This window comes from Planococcus citri, chromosome 5 (assembly GCF_950023065.1).
Source record: "Planococcus citri chromosome 5, ihPlaCitr1.1, whole genome shotgun sequence".
NCBI classification, from domain to species: domain Eukaryota; kingdom Metazoa; phylum Arthropoda; class Insecta; order Hemiptera; family Pseudococcidae; genus Planococcus; species Planococcus citri.
In genome coordinates, this window is record NC_088681.1 from 68,567,671 (window position 1) to 68,595,237 (window position 27,567).

Sequence of the window (27,567 nt, forward strand, 5' to 3'; positions counted from 1 at the left end):
ATTTAGTACATATTTTTATACTTTATACAATGTCGATTTTTTTTGCGTCTGATTCATGCCAATGCGATGAAATTGTGGGCTTGGGAGGAAAAAAAACGTAGGTACACGAAATAGGAAATGGAAGTGACGATTAGGAAGAGGACAAACCGACAAACATGATATCAATTATAAAAGTATGAATCAAACTAATGTGTCAGCATTGACATAAAAATTAACATGCTGTGTTTCTGCAGGGAGCTCTGAGCTCTCCCTTCGCCTTCATCGTTTTTGAATTATAATTATTCATACAGTATTTATAATCGGGCTAATGACCGTGACTAAGCGCAACCATGTATAACGTAATCCCAATCCAATTAAACCGGTTGGCACTTTATCGGCTCTTGTAAAATGGATCCATTACTCATTGAATGTAGTAGGTATGGCGTTAAATTCGCATATTTCCAAATTGCAAGTCTAGTGTGATTTAAATCGTACAAGTGGCCGAATCGGCTGACTAGAGAAAATGTTGCATTGGTGAAAAGTGATCGCTAAACTAATTATGAAATTTCTCGTCGCGATAATTGCGGTCTTCGGTGGTCAACTAGTTTCATCGGTGGCTGGTGATCGTCTTTCGAATAACGTTCTATTGAGGTATATGTGCGGTAAAGTGGCCTGTGATGATTTAATAGTCGAAACGAAGCAAGGAAAACTGCAAGGTAGAGCCTTCGAGTCGGTTTTGAATAAAAATGAGTATTATGCTTTTCTCGGAATACCTTACGCTAAACCACCCCTGGGAGAGTTACGGTTTCAGGTGAGTTGGTTTTGATTTTAGTTTGTGGTGAAATGATGTATTGCTGATGGCATTTTTTTTCTGAGTGTAGGCTCCAGAACCTGCAGATTCTTGGGATAATGTGTATGACGCGTATTATGAGAGAAGCATGTGTAAACAGGTTGATTTTGTGACCAATTTTATACCGATTGGAGCCGAAGATTGTTTACATTTGACTGTGTATACTCCCGAAGTAAGCATTAGATCCTTGATTTCAAAAATTTAGTCTACTTGTGGTGAGAAAAAGTGTGTTTACAGCTTCCGAAAAAAATCAAAACTCTGAAACCAGTGATGGTGTCGATTCACGGTGGTGGATTCTGTCGTCTTTCTGGATCCAGAAGGATGTTCTCAGCTGATTATCTGATTACGAAAGATATCGTGTTGGTTTCCATTAACTATAGATTGATGGCATTAGGTAATTTAATCAGAAAAACTTGTATCATGGTTCTGGAATTCTAATCAAAATGGATCATTGCAATTTCATTTTACAAAATTTGTTTTTTAGGGTTTTTAAATTTAGGTATACCGGAGTCTCCTGGAAATGTTGGATTGAAAGATCAAGTCCTGGCTTTGAAATGGGTTCAACAAAACATAGAACGATTCGGAGGTGACCCGAATAAAGTGACAATTTTCGGTGAAAGTGCTGGAGGGTCTTCGGTTCATTATCATACCATTTCTCCGATGTCCAAAGGCATGTTGTAATTATGCATTTTTCATCGTACATACCTATCAATTTGATTTGAATTTTAATTAATTACCAGAGATTTGCTCGAATACCTATCTATAGGATTATTTCACAAGGCAATTATGCAAAGTGGGTCTGCTTTGAGTCCTTGGGGCCTGACTTTCAAACCGATCCAGCAAGCTTTTGAAATCGGAAAAAGATGCGGATACAAAGGAAATGATACCAAGGAACTTATGTATCATTTGAGAAATCAGACTAGTTCGACCATTGTGACTGCATCGATGAGTTGGATTTCTTATTACAGAGATGTATGGACTTTTTTTTCTTCTAATTTTCTGAGATCCATGTACTCGTACGATCCATTTCTATAGTCTACTTTCTCTTCCAGGTGTATCCTGCTAGGATTATAAATATCGGACCCTCTGTCGAGACTATCCAAGAAGGAGCTTTTTTGCCAGATTGGCCCACGAATTTAATCAAAACTGCCGCACCAGTTCCTGCCATTTACGGAGTCAATGATAAAGAAGGAATTTTATCTCTTATAGGTACAGTACAACGTAGAATTCACTAATTCAGGTGGACCAAGTCCAATGGAATTGGGAGAAGTTTGCCACACTCAGTTTGAAAATGTACCCTCCTTTTCAATTACTCGCAGTCATTTTATGATCTTATTTTCAAATGAAATTTTTTACCAAAACCTTTTTTAAAAGATGAAAGCCACAAAAAGTCTTTCTTTTTTTAATTAGAATAATGATGGGAAAATGACAGAATTTCCAAAAAAAAAAGTAAGGTTCATTTCATTCATGAGCAAACTGTATAAAAATAAGTACTTGAGTAGGTACTGTAAAATTCTCTCAAAAATTAATGAAATTCACAAGCATTTTCAGCAAATTAGCACAACTGAATAAAAAATCATTTTTGAAATTTTTTTGTAAAACATTGCAAAAATGGCAAAAGACACAAAAATTTTACATAGAAATCGTGGAAAGTTTTATAAAAATGTAATCAATGTAGGTAACCGAAATTCTGAAAAACTTGCTAAATTTACGTAAAAACTCCTTGAAAAGAGCGCAAAACGTCATTAAATATTGAAAAAATTGCACAAAAAGTTACAAAACATTTTTAAATAGAAAGAAAATCAGCAAAAATAATATAAAATTAATTGAAAATTGAGATTTTACAGATCTGAAGTGTTTATCAAAACTGCATGAAATAAAATGAAAAAATTGCACTAAATTCGTAAAATTTGGCAACATTTCATTCAACTTTGAAAACATTTATACATAAAAGAGTACCCAAAAAGTTCTTGTAATTCAATAGAAATTGCGTAAATTATGCAAAAACTCAGATGTAAAATAGGTATTGCAAAAGTACCTTGAAATTTGTGAAATATTGCAAAAATTGCGCGAACTGTCAACGAAACATTTTTAAATAAACAGATAATTAACGAAATTTTGATCAAAACCATTTTTGGTAATATTCACAAAATTTTGTAAAAATTGAAAAAACGCAGAAAACGCATGAAATATTGCAAAATTTCACAAAATATTGCAAAAAATGGATTGAAACTGCCGAAAATTTGATGAAAATTGAAATAAAAATGGTTGAAATCAGATATAAGTTTATAAAAATGCTCTTAAAATCACGTAAAACAATGTAAAAATGTGTTGAAATCTGTGAGAATGTTGCCAAATTTCGACTAAAATTGTTGAAAATTGCGCAAACGTTCGTAAAATATCGCAATAATTTTATAAAAAATTGCATAAAATGTAGTAACATTTTATTAAAAGAGTTGTAAAAATTTGGAAAATCACAAAAGCTCTAAAAATTGAGAATAAATCACCTAAAATTGTATTAAAAAACATAAAAAGAAAAAAAATCGTGAAAATTGGCTAAATATCAAAGAAATGCCTATTATAATAATCCGTGAAATATTGCAAACTGAGCATTAAATCTCAAAATATCACCATATATTGCAAACATTTCCCAAATCAACATAAGCTAGCTGAAGGTAAATGCATTTAAAATGGAAGAAAATTTTTTGAAAGATTTCGAAGATTGGGTGCGAATAAAGTATGTACCTACTTGAAACCGTTAAAATAATTTCTGAATTCTTTTCATTGTATGGAGAGTGATTGAGAATGAGGGGGGGATTTCTGTTGACCAGGAAAGTATTTTCATGTATTTTGGTGAATCATTAGACACCTTTTTTTCAGGACCAGTTTCTAAAAATGTTTCTCAGCAAATTTCTATTTCTCAACAGAAAATTTGAGCAAAAAACTTTCAATTTCTTGAAATTTTTTCAAAATTTGTGGAATATTTAGTTGCATTATCCTACTTCATTATGAATGAAATTTTTTTCAGTCATTTTACTTTTTCCTAGTTCCCAAATTCAGTTTCCCCTCTTTCTCTCTCAAAAAATTAGAGAGCTGTCCCCTTCCATTTATCTTTCAACCTCACATTGGGGTCATTCCACGTCAATTGGGCCAAAAAGTGGTAGGTGGGTTCGGCGATTTTTTTGAAATTTTTCCTGTGGAAAGACCTTCCAAAGAGATGACCAATGGCGCAAATCACAGCCTTCTAGCCCATTTTCAACGGCAGCCAGGGGGTGTCAAAGTTTTCAGTGAACCTTAAATATCATCCATTTCAGCAGTGGATTACTCGATAACCACGATATTTACCCGAATGCAACTTTTTCCCATAGTTAGAGGTTTTGAAAGGCTTTTTGGTGATATCATAAAAATCAGTGTTGCCACTTTTTTTCGTACAAAAAATTAGCTCAAAAAGTTTTGAAACGTAGTTCTCATATCGTTCCGACTCTCAAAAATTGTGAAAAAAATATATTATGAACAACTGTTCATGCTGAACAACATATTAAAAAATTAGGATGGTAACTTTGTCACAAAGTTGATCAAAAAAAATTTTAACTTTGCAAAAAAATGCGATTTTTTGATTTAAAACATAAAAAAGAGTTTTGATTGGTAAAGTTGACCCATTTGACCCCATTTTTACGTATCTGTTGAAAAAGTTGAAAAAACCACTTCATTCGGTGAAATTGACTCATCACAAAAAAATCAAAATTCGAACAAATTCAAAAAATAAGCAAATTTTAATTTTTTTGTTGTGAGTGTGATTTTTATCAACTTTTTCATGAAATACGTCAGAAAGTGGTCAAAATAAGACAACTGAATAAATTTAAACTTTTTTTGATATTTGGAATTGAAAATTGAATTTTTTCGAATTTTGATTTTTGTGTGATGAGTTCATTTTATCGAGTGAAAGGGGGTTTTCAACTTTTTCAACAGATACGTAAAAATAGGAGTCAAATGGGTCAACTTTACCAATCAAAACTTTTTTTCATGTTTTAAATCCAAAAATCTCATTTTTTCGCAAAGTTTAAATTTTTTTAAATCGACTTTGCGAAAAGTTACCATCCCAATTTTTTAATATGTTGTTCAGCGTGAAAAGTTGTCCATAATATATTTTTTTCACAATTTTTGAGAGTCGGAACGATATGAAAACTACGTTTCGAAACTTTTTGAGCTAATTTTTTGTACGAAAAAAACTGGCAACACTGATTTTTATGATATCACCAAAAAGCCTTTCAAAACCTCTAGCTATGGAAAAAAGTTTCATTTTGGTAGGTATCGTGGTTATCGAGTAATCCAATGCTGAAATGGATGATATTTTAGGTTCACTGAAAACTTTGACACCCCCTGGCTGCCGTTGAAAATGGGCTAGAGGGCTGCGATTTGCGCCATTGGTCATCCCTTCGGAAGGTATTTCCACAGGAAAAATTTCAAAAAAAAATCGCCGAACCTACCTACCACTTTTTGGTCTAATTGACGTGGAATGACCCATTGACATTGTTTACAAAACACGAGAATTTTCTTTTCAGATATGAACAGAAGAGCTTTGGAAATGATAACGTATAATTTTTCATTGATGGTCAGTAATAATTTTAGAGTTGATCCTAAACTGGTGCCTCAGCTGAGTGCCAAAATTAAGAAGTTTTATTTCGGTGATAAAAAAGTAGGTCATGAAAGTGCTGAAGAATTGATCGATGTAAGTATTGAATCATTTGAGATGAATTTTGGTTGAAAAATTATTTTAACTGATATGTCTAATTCGTTTTCAGTTATTTTCCGATATATTCTTCTATTATGCTTACGATGCGATTGATTTCTTGACCAATTCTTCTATTCCTCCTTATATTTATGAGTTCTCATACAATGGACGACTGAACTACTTGAATAGATATGCCAACTTCATGAAAAGAACGAAAATTAGAGGTAACAGCGCAATATCTCATCACAATCAAGTAATACCTATGTTCAATTGACTCAAATTTCATCAATTTTTTATACACAGGTGCTTCTCACGGTGACGATCAATTTTACCTATTTTATCAACAATTCATGCCATCTTTTCCAGTAGTCGATAGCGAAAGTAAAAAGATGATCGATATTATGATAACGATGTGGACAAATTTTGCAAAAACAGGGTAAATTTATTTTTATGTGAAAATTTATCTTGAAAAATGACACAAATTTCACTCAAATAATGGGACGTTTCTTCCTATTTAGAATCCCTTCGGGCTCGGCGCATTGGAACGTGTCCACTTTCAACGAACCTTGTTATTTGGAGATCGACGAACGTCCGGAAATGATGCCCGGAAAATTTTACAATCGAAGGTTGGATTTTTTGAAGGGGTTGTTAGATCCAGTCATACAACCAGGAACTCAACCTTACGATATATTTTAGTCAATTTGAAATATTTATTCAATTTTTTGTACTTTTTTATACTTACCCTGATAAAAGATTTTTTCTAGATAAAAATGTGTCGTCAATTTTTTTTTTGGAAATTGGATTTTTTTACACGTTTTTCGTTGTTTTGGTCTTCGCGTGCGTAATGTCGATGTAGTTATGATTAATGAGTAAGCTCTACATGACAGATGACACTGCTCAAGGGCAGAATTTTCCAATTGTACGTTGTACTCAAGTACCTCTACTTCCTGGTGATGCTTAACGATATGGATTCGATGGTGATAATTATTCTATGATTTTTTTTTGCTCAATATGGTCTTATTCGTTGTGGAAGAAGAAACGTTTAATGAAAGAAGTCGAGCTGCGATATGAAATTAAGTGCGATTACGGTGCTTAGTTGTAATTTAATTTGGGGGTTCGTTGACGCGCAGTATACATGGACTAAGAATAATTTCAATCAGTCGATGTGCGGTAAAGCAGCTTGCGAAGACTTGGTAGTGGAAACGGTGCAGGGAAAAGTACAAGGTAGAGCTTTCGAATCGGTTTTAAATCAGGCTGAGTATTACGGATTTCTCGGTATACCTTATGCTAAACCACCTGTTGGAGATTTACGATTCCAAGTGAGTACCAAATCAGTCCTACGAATGTGATTTAGGATATTTTGAAAATTTCACCAATTCATCAGGCTCCTGAACCCGCCAGCTCTTGGAGTGGCACTTACCCGGCTCATTATGAGAGGCATATTTGCGAACAGATAATCATGGTTACCGAACTTCTTCACATTAGTTCCGAAGATTGCTTGTATTTAAATGTTTACACGCCGGAAGTGAGTAGAGATGACGGATATGGGTATTTTGAGTGACACTGGATTGATTATAATTATGAGAACGCTTAGGTGCCGGGTAAAATTGATAAACCGAAACCTGTGATGGTATCGATTCATGGAGGAGGTTTTATGCTTTTCACCGGATCCAGGTTGTTTTTCTCTCCTGATTATTTGATCACTCGAGATGTTGTGATTGTGACGATAAATTATCGATTGGGAGTTTTGGGTAAGAATGCGATTTTTTCATTCGAGTAGGTAGGTCTGGGTACTTGTATATTCTCATTCGGATTTGCAGGATTCCTAAATTTGGGAGTACCAGAATGCCCTGGTAATATGGGTTTGAAGGATCAGACCTTGGCATTGAAATGGGTTCAACAAAATATAGCCAGGTTTGGAGGTGATCCGAACAACGTTGCCATTATTGGAGAAAGTGCCGGAGGAAGTTCAGTCAGTTATCATACCATATCGCCCTTGTCGAAAGGTTGGTGCTTCAATATCCCCAACCATTTCAATGAACCCAGTTTTTAATTCATATTTGATCTTGTAGGTTTATTTCACAAAGCGATAATGCAAAGTGGAACTGCACTGAGTCCTTGGGCCTTAATTTATAATCCTATTCTTCAAGCATTTGAAATTGGTAAAAGATGTGGGTACAGTGGTAAAGATCCGAGTGAATTAGTGAAATTCTTCAAAACCAAATCGAGTATGTTCATTTCTGTAGCAGCTGTTTCGTGGATACTTCATAATCGACGAGTATGATTGATGTTTTATTCTTGAATTGAATCATTAAGATATTGTGCTACAGTTTGACGAGAGAACTGTTCGATTTTAGAAATATCCTGCGAGATACATCCTCCTGGGACCTTCTGTGGAAAAAATCAAAGAAGGAGCATTTTTACCTGACTATCCTTTGAATTTAATGAAATCCGCAGTACCAGTTCCTACAATATGTGGAGTCAATAATAAAGAAGGAATAGCTGTGATCGTAGGTACGAAATATATAGGTTTGGATAACCTAATTAGCTATAGGTATGAATTGTAGTTGAACTGATTTGCTTGAATTATTTTTATGTAGGTTATGATAATCAGTTCATAGAAAAAGTGAGCAAGAATTTCTCACTATTTCTAACTGATAATTTTCCAATGGATCCGAAACTTGTTCCTGAAGCTAGCTCGAAAATTAAACAGCTTTATTTCGAAGATAAACAAGTGGGGATGGAAACTGCCAACGTGTTGGTAGATGTGAGTATTATTTCTCCCATAATATTGAATTTGATTATTTTATTAAAATCATGCTAAGGTGATTGCTGATGTTTCGATTTTTTTTTTATCAGCTGTACTCGGATATAACCAATTATTATACTTATGATTCGTTGGAATTTGTGGCCAAGTCATCAACTCCTCCGTTTGTTTATTATTTCGCTTACGAAGGTGACCTGAACCTTGGAACTAAATCATTGAACTTATTTACTGGAGTTGGAATGAAAGGTACCGAGAATTATTCGCCATATTTATTGGATCTGATCAGATTTAATTAAAAACGTGAAAAAAGGTATAATTTTTTAAGCAGATCCCATCAAATCTGATCACTCAGGCAAAGGTTCAACTAATCTGATCAGTATTTATTAAATCAGATCTACTCACTCAGGAGAAAAATTGGATCAAATCCGGTCTGAACAGATCTAATCTGACCAAAACTCTGATCTGATTACATTTGGTCTGATCAATTGGATTGAAAGAATATATAGATCTTATCGGATCTGCTCAAATGGCTACCTACCTATATGATCAGATCCAATCAGACTTGATCAGTTCCAATCAAGTTTCCATTATTGGATCTGGACAGATATAATTCAATCAAATCCCCAATTCGATCAGATCATCAGATCTGATCTGATAATCAAAGAAGTGTTGGCAAGTCTCACCAGATCTAATCAAATAGAGTCTAACAGATTCAGAATGGGATCTGATCCTTTTCTTCAAATATGATTTGATCAGTTCTGATCAACACATGTTGAATTAAATCTGTTCACGTTTAAGGAGAGGGGGTGGATCTGATCCGTTCCAAACCGATATAATACATATCTGATCAAATTTCTGATCTGACTGGATCTAGTCAAATCAAATCAGATTGGGTGAGTATACGGATCTCATCTGACCTAATCAAATCAGTTTGATCAGATCTGATCAGATTTCCCCATTGGGTAATATTGACGGATCTGGTCAGATTTGGCCACAACAGATTGGGTCCAACGAACATTGTAATTGGAATGGAGGAAGGGATTAAACCTCATTTGAAGTGATCCAATCAGATTTCTCTAACGAATCTGAATAAAATATAAACTCGTCAGATTTGATTGAGCAAATGTCCTGATCTAATCCGATTTGATCAGATAGGTGTAATGTGCAATCAGACGTAAGTAATCAGATTTAATCAAGCTTCCCTGATGAATCTGAAGAGTTCTGATCAGATCCAATCAATTTCCTCTAATAAATTTGAACAAATCGAATCTGATCAAAACTCAGAATTTATCAGATTTTATCAAGTTTGGTCTGATGAAATTGGATTCAGTAAATTTATGGTTCTGATCAGACCTGTTTGATCAGGTCTGATCAGGTTCAACGAAATTGGATCAAGTTTCTGCAATAAGTCTGACACATTCAATTCGATCAAAAGGCAGATCTCATCGGATCCAATTGGAATCTATTCGAATCAAGTTGAGTTGCAAAAATATCAGGATCTGACCTGACTTGATTAAATAGGTTTGAACTGATCTTATCCCATCAAAACTCAGGCCTGATTGAATAATCGTGATTAAACCTGGTCATGAGCACGTAAAATTTTAAACTATGATCCGACCTGATCAAACCGGTCTGATCAATCCAATTTGATCGAGATGCAGATTTAGCCAGAATTGATTAAATCTGGCCAGCTGATGAAATTCGTTTGTGCGAATGTTCGGATCTGATTTGACCTGATTAATCAGGTTTTATAAGATCCAATCAGGGTTTCTTAATGAATCTGAACGGATCTAATCGCATCAGAACTCATATCTGATCTGATTGATCTTGAGTCTAGTCAGATCAAAATAAATGGATTGCGCCAGTGTTTAAGTCTGATAAGCTGATATCAGATTCAATCAGGTCTTTCCTGATGAATATGAACTTCTGAACAGATCGAATCCCATAAAACTTTCATCTGATCGCACCTCATTGAGGGTGGTCCCATCGAATCGAATACAGAAAATATCTAAATCTGATCAGATCCAATATTTTTTCCTCCAAGAGTTGGCCAATTTTTATGCTCTCATTAAACAGGTGCTGTTCACGCTGACGATCAATTCTACATATATTACCCGTACATCATATCCAGTCTCATATCCATAAATAACAGAACTAGAAAAATGATCGACATCATGACCACAATGTTGACAAATTTCGTAAAAACTGGGTAGGTAGATTACGAGTAAATTTTCCAATAACACTTCTTTGATTTTTTTTCGAGTGCAATGGGACATTTGGGTCTTAAAATAATTTGTTTGATTGTATTACATGTATATAGAAATCCATCCGGAGATTTAATTTGGAACGCGTCTAGTTTTGATGAACCTGGCTATTTCCTGATCGATAAAAACCCCAGAATGGTGCCTGGAAAGTTCCACGATCAGCGATTTGAATCAATGAGAAGTATTTTAGATCCAGCTATGAAACCAGGAGTCCGGCTGTATGATATTTTTTAATTCGTTCTTTTACTCGTTAAATTGTGATTCATACACCTCTGTTAATACTCATTAATGTCATTATACGCTTATTTGTTTGTTTGTACTTGGAATCTTTCTCTATTAGATTTTTTAAATAGGTACCATTTATTCTTGTTTCTAACCATTATGGCACGTGTATCAAGATAAGCATCTAAGTGGCAGTAATTTTCTCGTCTATGAATGCGATTTTTAATCATTTAATGGATACAATTATCTTGTTCAGTTTACCTACTCGAAAATTCCATCCAGTTAGATATGCATGGAGAAGTTTAATCACGTTTTGGATTTTTTTCCCTTGCTCCTCCATTTTAACACAGATTGAATATTGAAAGGATTGTTGAATTTATGTTAGATTCACATCACCTAACTCGTCAACTTTCTCCGAATTTGAAATATTTTTTTGTCTATTTACGAGGAAATGTGGCGAATTTTTCAATGGCCATATACGGATTGATTTAGTCAGAATATAGAAAAATTAGATCGAGATTAGAGGCACCACAATGTTTAACTTGTAAGGGAGAGAGGAAGGGGCCAATTTTAGCTTTATAATAATGTCATGTATATCGCTATCTAGTTCAAATAGGTAATTGAACATGTCCCATCTGGTCCTGGCGTCATAAATGACACATTCTGCACCGTATCAATAATTTGTATCTTTTGCTGATAAAAAGTATACAAGGTTAGGTCTAATTGATTTTTTTTTTGTTTTTTGTCCTCGCATGTCCAATTTTTATAAAATTCACTAGCATGACTTTGTATTGTAAGTACCTACCTACTTATACTGAAATAAATTCAGCGACTGTGGCTGATCCTCAAGGGCAAGTTCTTCTGCATTACACCATGTGCATCTGAGTGGTTTCTTGTTATGTGGTTGTGACTATTGCATTGGGTTCATTTCTTTGAAAGATTATTCTCCCCAAGTTGTTTTCAGCTGGAGGAAAATCGTTTTGAGAGATGAAAATAACCGCGATAATAGTTCTAAGCGGGTATTTAATTTGTGCCTCGAGTGATGCTCAGTATCCTTGGACAAATGACTCGTTCCATAAATCTATGTGTGGCAAAGCAGCTTGCGAGGAATTGGTGATAGAAACGGTAGCAGGTAAAATTCAAGGCAGAGCTTTCGAGTCAGTTTTGAATAAAGCAGAATATTACGCATTTCTTGGAATACCTTACGCTAAACCACCAGTGGGATATTTACGGTTTCAAGTGAGTGCTAATGAATAATTCGAGGGCTAAAGCCCATGTGAATGCTCCAGAATTTTATTTTAATGCGAAATCGTGCCCTAGGTTATAAAAAATAAAGCACCCTAAGATTGTATTTTTTTTCGATTATTCAAGAGGATGATTTGTGGTATTCGACTTCAATTTTAACGAAGATCAGATTTTTGAAAATAATCCCCCCCCCCTTTCCTAACATAATTTCTAATTTTTTTTCGGTGAATTACAATTTTTTAAAAATAATAATGCTTTGCTCAAATTATCTACTATAGGAAGAAATTATTTTTTTTCATCAGAACTTCGTCAATATTATTTTATTTACATTTTCCTTTCTATCAGGTTTCTCAACCCGTTGACCATTGGCATGGTATATACCCGGCTTATTACGAGAAAAGTATTTGTCCACAGATATACTTTGTAACCGAACTTATAGGAATGAGTGCTGAAGATTGTTTGTATTTGAATGTTTACGTTCCACAAGTGAGTCCTTTGACCTTACTTTATAGACACTGGATAAATTGAGTAACCTGGTTGACTGTACTTATAGATTCCTCGAAAAATTGTTTCTCTTAAACCGGTGATCGTGACCATCCATGGGGGAGCTTTCATCGCTTTAAGTGGGTCAAAGTTGTTCTATTCACCTGATTATTTGATTACTAAGGATGTCGTTGTCGTGTCCATCAATTATCGCCTAGGAGTTCTAGGTAGGGCTAAAAATATTCGATAGGTGGGCCGGTATTGTGATTTGTATACTCTTTTAGCGTTCATTTTCAACCATTATGGGTGTATTTTGCAGGATTTTTGAATCTGGGAATACCCGAATGTGCTGGGAATATGGGTTTGAAGGATCAAGTGATGGCTTTGAAATGGATACAGCAAAATATCGCGAGATTTGGTGGTGATCCGAAAAACGTTATGATTTCAGGAGAAAGTGCTGGTGGAGCTTCAGTTCACTTTCATCTCTTGTCACCCATGTCCAGAGGTTGATGTTTATGAAAATTGAGACTATTTTTAATCGAGAACTAGTAGAAATATTTATACCTAATTAAGTGATGTATTTTCTCAATAGGACTTTTCCATAAAGCAATCGTAAGAAGTGGCACATCTTTGAGTCCTTGGGCTCTCACTTATAATCCTATCGTTCGAGCATTTGAAATCGGTGAACTATGCGGATATCGTGGTAAAGACCGGTACAAGCTGTTGACGCATTTGAAGACTAAATCACTCTCGTATATTTCGGCTGCAGCTGCGCAGTGGTTTTTTCATTACAGACAAGTAGGATGTTTTGTCTATATAGCTTAATTAAGCACATATTTTTCAATTATTTTGATAGGCAACATTTTAGTTGATTTTAGGTTTACCCCGCAAGGCCTTTAATAATCGGGCCTTCTGTTGAGATGCATACCAAAGGAGCCTTTTTACCAGACTTTCCTTCGAATTTGATCAAATCAGCGATCCCAGTTCCTACCATTTTCGGATTCGATAACAAAGAAGGAGTGTTCATAATTATAGGTATTATCTTTCAAAAAATCGAATTTTGCAGACTCGAGGGTTTTCTTAATAATAATTGAGTTCGTTTGAATTTTTATTCAGATATCGACAATCAATCGGTGGAAAAAGTGAGCAGAAGTTTTTCACTGCTCGTAACTGATAATTTTCCAGTATACCCTAAGTCAGTTGCTGAAGTCAGTTTAAAGATAAAACAACAATATTTTGGTAACAAACGAGTTGGATTAAAAACTGCCAATGAATTAATCGATGTAAGTGAAGAATATTCTGAGGCTCCGTGGAATTGGAATGGATTGTTACCATCTTTATGTTGAACAATTTTTTTTTCAGCTGTATTCTGATATCTTTAATTATTATGCTTACGATTCGATGCAATTTCTCATTAATTCCTCAACTCCTCCGTTTGTCTACTGTTTCGCGTATCCGGGCAATTTAAACTTTTTCATGAAAACCGTAAACACACTTAAAGGAACAAAACTGAACGGTTCGATACATTTTTTCCTAATTTAATTTTCATTGATCTTATCGTAGGTATAATTTGAATACTCGTAATTTTATTAACGATGTGTACAGGTGCTGCTCATGCTGACGATCATTTTTATGTCTATTATCCCTCCGTTTTATCCAATCTAATGCATATCGACAGTGAAAGCAGAAGAATTATTGATCTTATGGCTACAACTTGGACAGATTTTGCCAAAACAGGGTGAATATTTCAATTAGAATTTGCAATTTTTTTTTTTTAATGCGAACGTGCCCTTTTGAATGTTATGTTGTGTTGTTTTGGGCAGTAATCCATCCGGATTTGTTGAATGGAAAGCGTCAACTTCGAAACATCCTCGTTACTTGCTGATTGATCGGAACTCAAAAATGATGAGTGGTAAATTTCACGGTTGGAAGTTCGATTTTTTAAAGAATACATTGGATTCAGTCATAAAACCAGGAACTCGTCCTTACGATATTTTTTAATTACATTGCATAATTTTACTTTTTTTTTATCGGAATATGTATTGTATTTGTATGTACCTGTATCACCAGATAAAGAAAATCTTACTTAAACTCTTCAAATTAATGTTCGATTCCTTTCACTCGTCTTCTTTTTTCTTTTTTTTTTTTTGAATTCAGTGAAAATCGACGTCGGCACAATTTTCTACTACATTTTTTTTACAGAGGAACCGCTTCAACCCTACCCCTCTCTCCTCTTCCCTTAGATTAAATGTCAGGAAATCCCATACTCAAAATTTTCTTTTTCCAAGTTCATTTGGATTTTTCGCGAATTCTTGAAACTGTCAAAATAAGTTTAAAAATTGGCGGAAAATCAAATTTTTAGACAGAATGAGCTGGACTAATATTTTAGCAGTCCAAATTTGATATGAAGTCGTTCTGACAAAATTCGAAATTTTAGTAGAAAACTTATTTTATGCTTAAGTACACTTACCAGCGGATCTGAAATTTGCAAAAAAATTGGGGTGAGAGATGCATTTCATATCGACAAGACCCGAAATTACATTTTTTTTTGCATAGATTCGTAGTTGCTTTTAAAATGTTGCCAAAACTTGAAAAAATAAGTTCGGTTGTTGAAATGATTTTTTTTGACATGCATTAAGAAAATACTCCAGGTGAGGTTCCAGCATTTTTAATTTCATTCTCTATTTTTTTTTTTTTAATTTTGTTCTCTGGGCTTTGAGGACATTTCAACAAACTTTTGTATATCAAGTTTGACTGAAAGGTACAAAGAATTATTCGCTATACTTTTGTGCATTTAACTACTTATATTCCCAAGGGAAAATTATTGGATATGATCAAATCGAAAAAAGATCTAATTCTATAATCAGATACCATCAGATCAGATCTGATCACACAGATAAGATTACATGTATTCTGATCAGATCTACTCACCCGGGGGAAAAAACTAGACCAAATCCAGTCTGGACAGATCTAATCTGACCAAAACTCTTATCTGATTACATTTTGGTCTGATCAATTGGATTAAGAGGATATCTAGATCTGATCTGATCTGATCAATTAAGTGTGATCAGATCTAATCAGATTTGATCAGTTCCAATCAGGTTTCCACTTTTGAATCTGAGCAGAGCAGATATAGTCCAATCGACTCTCCAATTCGATCAGATCATCAAATCTGATCTGATGATTAAAGAAGTCTTGGCAAGTCTTACCAGATCTTATCTAATGGGTAAAATCAAGTCTGAGCAAACTCAGAATTAAATCTGATCATTTCTGATCAGCACATGTTGAAACAGATCTATTTCTCGTATGAGAAGGGGGGACTCGGATCTGATCTGATCTGGTCTAAACAGATGCAAATATCTGATCAAATTTCTGACCGGATTGGATAAATTAGATTGGGAGAATATCCAGATCTGATCTGACCTAATCAAATCTGCTTGATCAGATCTAATCAGAATCCCCCCTTCATTGGATAATATTTACAGGCCTAAATTCGATCAATACACTGATTTGGTCAGATTTGGACACGTAACATTGGGCCCATCAAATGGTTGAATTGGAATTGAAACGGATCGAATCTCACCCGAACTGATCCAATCAGATTTCTCTAATGAATCTGGCCAGATATAAAAGGGATAAAAACCTCAATCTGATCAGATTTGATTGAGATCCGATCTGATCACGCTGGTGTAATCAGACACAGGTTATCAGATTTAATCAAGCTTCCCTGGTGAATCTGAAGAGTTCGAACTGCAGGTCTGTTCAGATCCAATCAGTTTCCTCCATAATGAATCTGAACACATCTAATCCGATCTAAACTCTGATTTGATCAGATCTTATGAAGTCTGGTCAGATGGAATTGGATTCAGTAAATTAATGGTTCTGATAGATTTATGTTTTTGTAGGTAATAGAAAAGGTGCATCGGATGACATTCGAACAAGATAGTATTCTCGATTGTTTTAAAATATTTTTTCATATTTTATTGTCAATTTGTACTGATATTTTTTAATTAATTTAATTGTCTACAACTCGGAAAATTTAGAGGGAAGCAATGCCTCCCTTGCTTCCTTGGACGCTTCGCCACTGCATTCTGCACCGTATCAATAATTTGCATATTTTGCTGATAAAAAGTACATGCAAGGTTAGCTCTAATTAATTTTGTTTTTTTTTTTTTAATTTTTTGTCCTCGCATGTCCAATTTTTATACAATTTACTAACATAACTTTGTATCGTAGGTACCTACTTAGTATACCGAAATAAATTCAGCGACTGTGGTTGATCCCCAAGGGCAAGTTCTTCTACATACACCATTCGCATCTGAATGGTTTCTTGTTATGTGGTTGTGACTATTGCTTTAGGTTCACTTTTTTGAAAAAATATTCTCCCAAGCTGTTTTCAGCTAGAGAAAATCGTTTTGTGAAGAATTTAAGTTGAGAAATGAAAATAACCGCGATAATATTTCTAAGCGGGTACTTAATTTGTGCCTCGAGTGATGCTCAATATCCTTGGACAAATGACTCGTTCCACAGATCTATGTGTGGCAAAGCAGCTTGCGAGGAATTGGTGATAGAAACGGTGGCAGGTAAAATTCAAGGCAGAGCTTTCGAGTCAGTTTTGAATAAAGCAGAATATTACGCATTTCTTGGAATACCTTATGCTAAACCACCAGTGGGATATTTACGGTTTCAAGTGAGTCCTAATGAATAATTCGAGGGCTAAAGCCCATGTGAATGCTCCGGAATTTTGTTTTAATGCGAAATCGTGCCCTTATAAAAAATAAAGTGCCCCAAGATTGTATTTTTTTTTTTTTTGATTTTTCATGAGGATCATTTGTGGTATTCGACTTCAATTTTAATGAAGATCAGATTTTAAAAAATAATACCCCCTCCTCCTTCCTAATTTAAATTTTTATTCTTTTTTATTTTTAGGAAAATGTAATTTTTTGAAAATAATAATGCTTTGCTCAAATTATCTATAGGAAGAAATCATTTTCTTTCACCAGAACTTTGTCAAAACTATTTTATTCATTTTTTTTCTCTCCATCAGGTTACTCAACCCGTTCACCATTGGCATGGTATATACCCGGCTTATCACGAGAAAAGTATTTGTCCACAGATATACTTTATAACCGAACTTACTGGAATGAGTGCTGAAGATTGTTTGTATTTGAATGTTTACACTCCACAAGTGAGTCCTTTGACCTTGTTCTATAGACACTGGATAAATTGAGTTACCTAGTTGACTGTACTTATAGGTTCCTCGAAAAAATGTTTCTCTTAAACCGGTGATCGTTAATATTCATGGAGGAGCTTTCGTCGCTGTAAGTGGGTCAAAGCAGTCCTATTCACCTGATTATCTGATCACTAAAGATGTCATTGTCGTGTCCTTTAATTATCGCCTAGGAGTTCTAGGTATGGCTAAACCTAAAAATATTCGACAGGTGGACTAGTGTTGTGATTTGTGCTCTTTTAGTGTTCATTTTCACTTATTCTGGGTGTATTTTGCAGGATTTTTGAATCTGGGAATACCCGAATGTGCTGGGAATATGGGTTTGAAGGATCAAGTGATGGCTTTGAAATGGATACAACAAAATATAGCGAGATTTGGAGGTGATCCGAAAAACGTTGTAATTTCAGGGGAAAGTGCTGGTGGAGCTTCAGTTCACTTTCATCTCTTGTCACCCATGTCCCGAGGTTGATGTTTGTAAAAATTAAGACCATTTTCAATCGAGAACTTGTAGAAATATTTATACCTAATTAAGATGTATTTTATCGATAGGACTATTCCATAAAGCAATCGTAAGAAGTGGTACATCTTTGAGTCCTTGGGCTCTCACTTATAATCCTATCGTTCAAGCATTTGAAATTGGCGAACGGTGCGGATATCGTGGTAAAGACCGGTACAAGCTATTGACGCATTTGATGACGAAATCATTCTCGTATATTTCAGCTGCAGCTGCGTCGTGGTTTTTTCATTAAGCCAATGTTTTTCAATTATTTTGAATAGCGACCTTTTAGTTGATTTTAGGTTTATCCCGCAAGGCCTCTGATAATCGGGCCTTCTGTTGAGATGCATACCAAAGGAGCCTTTTTACCAGATTTTCCTTCAAATTTGATCAAATCAGCGATTCCAGTTCCTACCATTTTCGGATTCGATAACAAAGAAGGAATCTTCATAATTACAGGTATTATCTTTCAAAAACTCGAATTTTGCAGACTCGAAGATTTTCTTAATAATGATTGAGTGCATTTGAATTTATAGTCAGATATTGACAATCAATCGGTGGAAAAAGTGAGCAGAAATTTTTCACTACTGGTAACTGATAACTTTCCAGTATATCCCAAGTCAGTTGCTGAAGTCAGTTTAAAAATAAAACAACAATATTTCGGTAACAAACAAGTTGGATTGAAAACTGCTAATGAATTAGTCGACGTAAGTGGAGAATACTCTGCGACTGCTCTGTGGAAAATTGGAAATGGAATGGAATTGTTATTGTATGTTGAATAATTTTTTTTTCAGTTGTATTCGGATATTTTCAATTATTACGTTTACGATTCGATGCAATTTCTCGTCAACTCCTCAACTCCTCCGTTTATCTACTGTTTTGCGTATCAGGGCAATTTTAACTATTTCATGAAAGCTGTAAATGCACTTAAAGGAACAAAACTAAACGGTTTGATACATTTGTTCCTAATTTAATTTTCATTGATCTCCTGGTATAATTCGAACAGTTTTATTAACGATTTGTAGGCGCTGCTCATGCTGACGATCATTTTTATGCCTATCATTTCTCCTTTTTGTCCAATCTGATGCCCATCGACAGTGAAAGTAGAAGAATTATCGATCTTATGACTACAACTTGGACAGATTTTGCCAAAACAGGGTGAATATTTTAAGTAGAATTCGCATTTTTTTTTTAAATTCGAACGTGTCCTTTGAATGTTATGTTGTGTGTTGTTTTGGGCAGCAATCCATCCGGATTTGTTGAATGGAAAGCGTCAACTTCGAAACAACCTCGTTACTTGTTGATTGATCGGAACTCAAAAATGATGAGTGGTAAATTTCACGGTGGGAAGTTCGATTTTTTAAGGAATACGTTGGATTCAGTCATAAAACCGGGAACTCGTCCTTACGATATTTTTTAATTACATTGTATACTATTTATTCATTTTTCATCAGATTATTTATTCAACATTTAGTACCTATCATAAGATGAAGAAAATCTTTCTTAAACTGTTCAAATTAATGTTCTATTCCTTTCACTAGGTACCCTCAACTAAAAGCTCAAGTTTCAAAATTTTTGAAAAATTACGTATGAAAAGATGGATTGAATATGAATATGAAAAACCTCAAAACTCCAGTTACATATTACAACTTTCCTACATACTTACGTTTTTTTTAAAAGAAGGAACCACTCCAAGCCCCTCCCCTTGGCCCTTCCCCTCTACCTTTGGATTAAATGTAAAGAAATCCCATATTCAAAATTTCCTTTGTTCAAGTTCATTAGGATTTTTCGCGAATTCTCGAAACTGTCAAAATAAATTTAAAAGTGGGCTGAGAAGTGTTTTATAATAATGTCATCCATATCGCTATCTAGTTCTAATAATTGAATATGTCCCATTGTCCTGGTGTCATATATATGACACATTCTGTCAGGGCCGTACCGAAGTGGTCCTTCAGGAGGGAGGGGGGCATAAAAATGCCAACTGGTAACATTTTTTTGCCTTGAAATTTCCAACTCAAATTTTTTCAAGAAGGACTTTTAGCAGGACATTTTTTAAACAAATGAAGGCGGTTGGAGAGGGGGGAGTAGAAGAGGCGAAATTTTATATTCAACTTTTTCACTTTTCCAATGTCTTTAAACATCCTAAGACTTATTTTAAGCAAGCGGATGTCGAAAATATGTATAATTTTTAGCCCTGGCGAAGCAAGGGCAAACAGCTCTTGAAAATCCGTACCTATTTCAAGACGTATAAAAAAGATGGTTTTTTGTGTGATGAGGAATTTATAAAACGTTTATTATTTTGCTTCGAAATTTTTGAATTCGAATGATGATTTTTTTTGAAAAATTCAAAATTGAAAACAAAAGCAACCGAGCCCGAGCGAAGCGAGGGCAAAAGCTCCCGAAAATCAGTATTTCAATAAGAAGTATAAAAACCATATTTTCTTGTGTGATGAAAGAGTTTATTATTTTTGCTTCAAAATCTTAAAATTTGAATGATGATTTTTAAAAAAAAGTTTAAATCTGAAGAAGAAAAGCAAACGAGGCTGAGTGAAGCGAGGCCAAAAGCTTTTAAAAATTCATGTGTTCGAAAAAAAATTTCCTTATGTGGGTGAGAGTTTTTTTTCGATTTAAACCTCGAATAATAATGGTTTTATTTAGCCCGAGCGAAGCGAGGGCAAAAACCCTGAAAAATGCGTTAAAAAATAATTGGAAAAATCTTTGAATTTTTCCAGTTGGTATTTCAAAATCCAGTTGGCAAGTTCAAGTTGAAATTTTCAAAATTTTCATTTCTTCAGTTAGCACCTTTTTGCCAACTGATGAGTGAGAATCGCCAATTTGCCAACTTTTTCCATTTCGGACGCCTAGAGGGGAAGCATTCCCCCCTATCCCCCCTTCAGTAGGGCCCTGCATTCTGCACCGTATCAATAATTTGCATCTTTGGCTGATAAAAAGTACATAATTAACAAGGTTAGGTCTAATTAATTTTGTGGGTTTTTTTTCAATTTTTTGTCCTAACATGTCCAATTTTTATAAAATTTACTATCATGACGTAAGTACACCTACTTATTCTGAAATAAATTCAGCGATTCTAGCTGATCTCCAAGGGCAAGTTTCTTCTATATGCACCATTGCACCATGTGCATCTCAGTGGTTTCTTGTTACTTGGTTGTGAATTTAGGACGAATTTACTATTGCTTTGGGTTCAATTTTTGGAAAAATTATTCTCCTAAGTTGTTTTCAGCTGGAGGAAAATCGTTTTGTAAAGAATTTGAGAGATGAAAATAACCGCGATAATAGTTCTAAGTGGGTATTTATTTTGTGCTTCGAGTGATGCTCAGTATTCTTGGACGAATAATACGTTCCACAGATCTATGTGTGGCAAAGCAGCTTGCGAGGAATTAGTGATAGAAACGGTGGCAGGTAAAATTCAAGGCAGAGCTTTCCAGTCAGTTTTGAATAAAGCAGAATATTACGCATTTCTTGGAATACCTTACGCTAAACCGCCAGTGGGATATTTACGGTTTCAAGTGAGTACTAATGAATAATTCAAAAGCTAAAAGCCCATATGAGTGCTCAGCAATTTTTTTTAGATGCGAAATCGTGCCCTCATTCAAAATGAAGTGCCCTGAGATTTTTTTTTCATTTTTCGAGAAGATCATTTGTGGTATTCGACTTCAATTTTAATGAAGATCAGATTTTTAAAAATAATCCCCTCCTCCCCCTTCCTAATTCAATTCTTATTTTTTTTTTATTTTTCGGAAAGTTATAATTTTAAAAAAATAATAATGCTAATTGCGGTCATTCCATGTCAACTCAACCAACGTTTTTGAGTCATGTCTTTCGATTTCGCTCAAATTTTGTTTTACAATATATACCCACCCAGTAAGTAATAACCCCGCAACTAGTTTGGTCTCAGCCCCCTCAGGGGGTGGGTGGGGGGCTTCCATTATTTTCACATTGTCTCGAGGTACTAAACTTCAGCAGCCCATTCCTCCAAAACTATGATACTTTGATCAAAACTGATTTCACAGTTCAAAAGGGCATTGCATTTAGAATTTTTTAAGCATCTTGAAATTTTCAAAAGTTGAAAGTTGAATTTCAAAATGACGCTGTAAGTGGGAGCTACCATTTAACATTTTGAAAAAATTTCCATAGATGAATCTTTTGATGCTTTTTCGAAATATCTAAGTTTCGAGATGGGATATCTTAATGGAGGGGGAGCACCCCCACCCCAAATTTTGGACGAAACATTCGAAAGATAATCTGGGGCATGTGATATATCGAATTCTATGTTTTTGGTGACGCTCAATACGAATATGATGTCAGATTTTTGATAGGACTCCATCCATGACCCCTAGCACCTCCCCAAAAGGGGTAAAAGTTCAAAAAAGTGTTTTGTTCGTGCGGCACATGGAATAGTATGTTTTTGGTGACGCTGAAAACGAATATGACGTCAGATTTTTGATTGGACCTGTCCATGGCCCCCTGCACCTTCCCAAAGGGGGTAATCCCCAAGAACATGGTTACATTCGTTTGATACATGAAATATTATGTTTTCGATATCGTTGAACACGAATGTTGCCATAGTTTTTTAAATCGACCTCACCCATGGCCTCCAGATCCTCCCGCAATTGGTACAAGTCCAAAAAAATTGTTGGGGGCCGTGGATGGAGTCCAATCGAAAATCTGACGTCAAATTCGTGTTCGAGCGTCACAAAATACATACCATTCCATATGTCGCACGAACAAAAACACTTTTTCGAACTTTTACTCCCTTTGGGGAGGTGCTGGGGGCCATGAATGGGGTCTTATCAAAAATCTGACGTCATATTCGTGTTCAGCGTCACCAGAAACATAGAATTCGATATATCACATGCCCCAGATTTTCTTTCGAAAGTTTCGCCCAAAATTGGGGGTGGGGATGCTCCCCCTTCATCAAGAGATCCCATCTCGAAACTTGAATATTTCGAAAAAGCATCAAAAGGTGCATTCATGGAAATTTTTTCAGAATTTTAAATGGTAGCTTCCACTTACAGCGCCATTTTGAAATTTGAACTTTCAATTTGAAAGTTCAACTTTCAACTTTTGAAAATTTCAAAATTCTTAAAAAGTTTTAAATGCAATGCTCTTTCGAACTGTAAAATCAGTTTCGATCAAAGTATCATAGTTTTGGAGGAATAGGCTCCTGAAGTTGAATACCTCGAGACGATGTGAAAATAATGGAAGCCACCCCACCCACCCCCTGAGGAGGCTGGGACCAAACTAATTGCGGCGTTATTACTTACTGGATAGGTATATATTGTAAAAAAAATTAGAGCGAAATTGAAAGACATGACTTTCAAAATCGCGTTTTTTTGGTTGAGTTGACAATGACCCTTTGCTCAAATTATCTATAGGAAAAACTGATTTTCTTTCACCAGAACTTTAATTAATTTTTTCCTCTCTATCAGGTTTCTCAACCCGTTGACCATTGGCATGGTATATATCCGGCTTATCACGAGAAACGCAATTGTCCACAAATATACCTTCTAAGCGATCTTATAGGACTGAATGCTGAAGATTGTTTGTATTTGACTTTTTACACTCCACAAGTGAGACTTTTGGCCTTATTTAATACATAGACACTGGATAAATTAAGATACCTGGTTTGTCGTACTTAGATTCCTCGAAAAATTGTTTCTCTTAAACCGGTGATCGTTAATATTCACGGAGGAGCTTTCGTCGCTGCAAGTGGGTCAAAGCTGTTCTATTCACCTGATTATCTGATCATTAAAGATGTCGTTGTCGTGTCCTTTAATTATCGCCTAGGAGTTCTAGGTATAGCTAAAAATATTCGACTGGTGGACTAGTGTTGTGATTTGTGCTCTTTTAGCGTTCATTTTCAACCATCATGGATGTATTTTGCAGGATTTTTGAATCTGGGAATACCCGAATGTGCGGGGAATATGGGTTTGAAGGATCAAGTGATGGCTTTGAAATGGATACAGCAAAATATAGCGAGATTTGGAGGTGATCCGAAAAACATTGTAATTTCAGGAGAAAGTGCAGGAGGAGCTTCAGTTCACTTTCATCTCGTGTCACCCATGTCCAGAGGTTGATGTTTATGAAAATTGAGACTATTTGTAATCGAGAATTTGTCGAAATGTTTACCTAATTTAGGTGTATTTTCTCAATAGGACTTTTCCATAAGGCAATCGTAAGAAGTGGCACATCTTTGAGTCCTTGGGCTCTCACTTATAATCCTATCGTTCAAGCATTTGAAATTGGTGAACTATGCGGATATCGTGGTAAAGATCGGTACAAGCTATTGAAGCATTTGATGACGAAACCATTCTCGGATATTTCGGCCGCAGCTTTGTCATGGTTTTTTCATTACAGAAAAGTAGGATGTTTTTTTGTGTATACCTTGATGTCCTTGATTAAGCCCATTTCTACTGTGTGTTATTAGTTTCGGTCTGAAAGTGGAAAAATTCTTTAGAACGAATTGCATAAATGTGGCCTAACATGAGGCATGGAACACCGTAATAATTAGGTATAATTGCAATTACTCAAGTAGCTCTTTGAGTAATTGCAATTAATTACGAAAATTTGTATCAAAAAAAGATTAGAAAGGGGAAAAGGGCCATATCAAAAGCGAAACCGACAGTCAGTTTTATTTATTTACACAAAATAAGCTACACACACTGTTCCAGCAGCGCTAGGCGCAGATGTCTATGTAGTTTCACTTATTTTGATAAGCAACATTTCAGTTACATACTTATAACTTTAGGTTTATCCCGCAAGGCCTTTGATAATCGGGCCTTCTGTTGAGATGGATCCCAAAGGAGCCTTTTTACCAGACTTTCCTTCAAATTTGATCAAATCAGCGATCCCAGTTCCTACTATTTTCGGATTCAATAACAAAGATGGAATCTTCATAATTATAGGTATTATTTTTTAAAAACTCGAATTTCGCAGACTGGAGGATTTTCTCAATAATAATCGAGTTCATTTGAATTTTTATTCAGATATTGACAATCAATCGGTGAATAAAGTGAGCAGAAATTTTTCGCTGCTCGTAACCGATAATTTCCCATGATAATTTTTTTTCCAGTTGTATTCGGATATTTTTAATTATTACGTTTACGATTCGATGCAATTTCTCGTCAACTCCTCAACCCCTCCGTTTGTCTACTGTTTCGCGTATCCGGGCAATTTAAACTTTTTCATGAAAACCTTGAATACGTTTAAAGGAACAAAACTAAACGGTTTGATATATTTTTTCCTAATTTAAATTTCATTGATCTCATCGTAGGTATAATTTGAACAGTTTTATCAACGATGTGTAGGTGCTGCTCATGGTGACGATCATTTTTATGCCTATCATTCCTCCTTTTTGTCCAATCTGATGCCCATCGACAGTGAAAGTAGAAGAATTATCGATCGTATGACTACAACTTGGACAGATTTTGCCAAAACAGGGTGAATATTTTAAGTAGAATTCGCATTTTTTTTTTTTTTTTTAAATTCGAACGTGTCCTTTGAATGTTATGTTGTGTGTTGTTTTGAGCAGCAATCCATCCGGATTTGTCGAATGGAAAGCGTCAACTTCGAAACAACCTCGTTACTTGTTGATTGATCGGAACTCAAAAATGATGAGTGGTAAAGTTTACGGTTGGAAGTTCGATTTTTTAAGGAATACCTACGTTGGATTCAGTCATAAAACCGGGAACTCGTCCTTACGATATTTTTTAATTACATTGTATACTTTTTATTCACTTTTTTATCAGATTATGTATATTTTAACATTTAGTATCTATCATAAGACGAAGAAAATCTTACTCAAACTGTTCAAATTAATGTTCGATTCCTTTCACTCCTCTAAATTAAAAGCTCAAGTTGCAAAAAATTTGAAAAATTATTTTATAAAATTTGAAAAATTATTTTATTTAGAGTAAAAATAGAAAGGGGAACTAAGAATAGGAAATGGGGGATGAAGTAAGAAACTTGACAATGAATTTAGCTGAGCAAAGAGCACTTTCAGGAGTCATTTTTAGAACTTAAAAAAAACTTGGGCAAAGAAATTCCAGAAGTTTTTAACAAATTTTCATTTCAAAATGTTGTTAAGCTGAGCTTCAGGAGAGCATGAGATGAAAAAATGGATTGAATATGAAGTTGAAAAACTCAAAACTCCAATTATTACATACTTAAGTTTTTATTTTAATTCACTCGAAATCGACACCGTCACAATTTTCTGCTTGATTTTTTTTACAAAGGAACCACTACAACCCCCCTCTCCCTCCCCTCTACCTTGGATTAAATGTCAAGAAATCCCATATTCAAAATTTCCTTTGTCCATGTTCATTTGGATTTTTTAACTGTCAGAACAAATTCAATAATTGGCGGGAAAATCAAATTTTTAAGCAAAATGAGTTGAACTAAAATTTTAGCAGCCCACTGTCCAACTTTGATATTCAGTCGTTCTGACGAAATTGGAAATTTTTGAAGAAAACGTATTTAACGCTGAGAAACGCATCCAGAGAATCTGCAATTTGCAAAAAATGGAAGACCCGAAATTTCATTTTTCCCCATAGATTTGTAGGTTGCTTTTAAAATGTTCCCAAAGCTTGAAAAAATAATTTCGGTTGTTGAAATAATTTTTTTTAGCATGCTTTAAAAAAATATTCCAGAGGAGGTACTCTTTGTTAGAATCAGGGAGATACCAGGATTATACACTTCATAAGCATTCTGAGATCATTCAGAAGAGGGGAGGGGGGGTCAGATCCATACGCAAAATCCGTTTGCGGTCCCAGTAATTTATTTGAATCGGTTTTACCTAGACGTTTTTGATTTCGTCCTGTATTTTTTTTTAATCTTGTTCTCTGGGCTTTGAGGACATTTCAACAAACTGTTTGATATCTAAAAATTTGAAAAAAATTGCGATAAATTCTTGACATTATGTCAGACTTTTGAAACTGAAAAAATTGACCAATGTTCGACCCTTTGGGTTACATTGAAGTGAACTTTTGGATATCGTGTTAAACTTTTGAGACTTAAAAAAAAATCAATGATCATGTCGAACTCTCAAAATGATTTTCTGATAAGTATTTTGTTCTTCTTTTGAAAACATGGGGAAATCTAATCAAGTTCCTATCAATCGCTTTTCGTTTCGTGATCAAGTTTCCAGAAAAAAAAACATCTTTGATTAAAATTAACTCATTTGCGAATGATCCGCTAAAAATTATTCAATTCGTTCGCGACGAATGATTCACCAATAATGAATTAACTGAATCGATTCGTTCGCGAACGAATCACTCAAA

General features: G+C 34.8%; 5 protein-coding genes across 7 annotated transcripts in view; 4 read left to right on the forward strand and 1 right to left on the reverse strand.

Moving 5' to 3' along the window:
• kek2 (kekkon 2) overlaps positions 1-27,567 on the reverse strand; it is a 597,210-nt gene that overhangs the window by 285,046 nt on the left and 284,597 nt on the right. The gene's annotated exons all lie outside the window — the stretch shown is intronic.
• Positions 69-6,332, forward strand: LOC135849340 (esterase E4-like). Its single transcript, XM_065369725.1, has 10 exons — positions 69-790; positions 861-1,001; positions 1,067-1,223; positions 1,314-1,499; positions 1,596-1,801; positions 1,882-2,038; positions 5,392-5,558; positions 5,632-5,785; positions 5,865-5,997; positions 6,080-6,332. The coding sequence occupies exons 1-10, from the start codon at positions 539-541 to the stop codon at positions 6,255-6,257; spliced, it is 1,731 nt and encodes a 576-aa protein (XP_065225797.1). The 5' UTR covers positions 69-538; the 3' UTR covers positions 6,258-6,332.
• On the forward strand, positions 6,427-10,911 carry LOC135849341 (esterase E4-like). Its single transcript, XM_065369727.1, has 10 exons — positions 6,427-6,880; positions 6,946-7,086; positions 7,156-7,312; positions 7,382-7,567; positions 7,634-7,839; positions 7,919-8,075; positions 8,162-8,328; positions 8,421-8,574; positions 10,405-10,537; positions 10,649-10,911. Exons 1-10 carry the CDS (start codon positions 6,629-6,631, stop codon positions 10,824-10,826), a joined length of 1,731 nt encoding a protein of 576 aa, XP_065225799.1. The 5' UTR covers positions 6,427-6,628; the 3' UTR covers positions 10,827-10,911.
• On the forward strand, positions 11,706-13,819 carry LOC135848438 (esterase E4-like). Its single transcript, XM_065368339.1, has 6 exons — positions 11,706-12,053; positions 12,405-12,569; positions 12,613-12,769; positions 12,862-13,047; positions 13,135-13,577; positions 13,659-13,819. The coding sequence occupies exons 1-5, from the start codon at positions 11,802-11,804 to the stop codon at positions 13,365-13,367; spliced, it is 993 nt and encodes a 330-aa protein (XP_065224411.1). The 5' UTR covers positions 11,706-11,801; the 3' UTR covers positions 13,368-13,577; positions 13,659-13,819.
• On the forward strand, positions 16,728-26,138 carry LOC135849351 (esterase E4-like). 3 transcript variants are annotated; one of them, XM_065369742.1, is made up of 9 exons: positions 16,728-17,232; positions 17,590-17,730; positions 17,798-17,954; positions 18,051-18,236; positions 18,322-18,727; positions 18,805-18,975; positions 19,063-19,216; positions 19,294-19,426; positions 19,511-19,779. In XM_065369742.1, the coding sequence occupies exons 1-5, from the start codon at positions 16,981-16,983 to the stop codon at positions 18,519-18,521; spliced, it is 936 nt and encodes a 311-aa protein (XP_065225814.1). In that variant the 5' UTR covers positions 16,728-16,980; the 3' UTR covers positions 18,522-18,727; positions 18,805-18,975; positions 19,063-19,216; positions 19,294-19,426; positions 19,511-19,779. The 3 variants fall into 3 exon arrangements, with proteins under 3 accessions (XP_065225814.1, XP_065225813.1, XP_065225812.1); XM_065369741.1 differs by lacking the exons at positions 17,798-17,954; positions 18,051-18,236; positions 18,322-18,727; ... (2 more) ...; positions 19,294-19,426; positions 19,511-19,779 and adding exons at positions 23,929-24,085; positions 24,176-24,361; positions 24,445-24,650; ... (2 more) ...; positions 25,597-25,729; positions 25,821-26,138 and having other exon boundaries at positions 16,748-17,232; XM_065369740.1 differs by lacking the exons at positions 16,728-17,232; positions 17,590-17,730; positions 17,798-17,954; ... (4 more) ...; positions 19,294-19,426; positions 19,511-19,779 and adding exons at positions 20,924-21,795; positions 23,719-23,859; positions 23,929-24,085; ... (4 more) ...; positions 25,597-25,729; positions 25,821-26,138.

Bases quoted from the DNA above. Each gene is read 5' to 3' on its own strand.
- LOC135849340 (XM_065369725.1), top strand. From the start codon at position 539: ATGAAATTTCTCGTCGCGATAATTGCGGTCTTCGGTGGTCAACTAGTT. The intron at 1,224-1,313 runs GTAATTTAATCA...TTTGTTTTTTAG, and splicing joins CTATAGATTGATGGCATTAG to GGTTTTTAAATTTAGGTATA. The intron at 5,786-5,864 runs GTAACAGCGCAA...TTTTATACACAG, and splicing joins GAAAAGAACGAAAATTAGAG to GTGCTTCTCACGGTGACGAT.
- LOC135849341 (XM_065369727.1), top strand. From the start codon at position 6,629: ATGAAATTAAGTGCGATTACGGTGCTTAGTTGTAATTTAATTTGGGGG. The intron at 8,076-8,161 runs GTACGAAATATA...ATTTTTATGTAG, and splicing joins AGGAATAGCTGTGATCGTAG to GTTATGATAATCAGTTCATA. The intron at 8,329-8,420 runs GTGAGTATTATT...TTTTTTTATCAG, and splicing joins CTGCCAACGTGTTGGTAGAT to CTGTACTCGGATATAACCAA.
- LOC135848438 (XM_065368339.1), top strand. From the start codon at position 11,802: ATGAAAATAACCGCGATAATAGTTCTAAGCGGGTATTTAATTTGTGCC. The intron at 12,570-12,612 runs AGACACTGGATA...CTGTACTTATAG, and splicing joins GTCCTTTGACCTTACTTTAT to ATTCCTCGAAAAATTGTTTC. The intron at 12,770-12,861 runs GTAGGGCTAAAA...TGTATTTTGCAG, and splicing joins TTATCGCCTAGGAGTTCTAG to GATTTTTGAATCTGGGAATA.
- LOC135849351 (XM_065369741.1), top strand. From the start codon at position 16,981: ATGAAAATAACCGCGATAATATTTCTAAGCGGGTACTTAATTTGTGCC. The intron at 24,086-24,175 runs GTATAGCTAAAA...TGTATTTTGCAG, and splicing joins TTATCGCCTAGGAGTTCTAG to GATTTTTGAATCTGGGAATA. The intron at 24,651-25,037 runs GTAGGATGTTTT...TTATAACTTTAG, and splicing joins GGTTTTTTCATTACAGAAAA to GTTTATCCCGCAAGGCCTTT.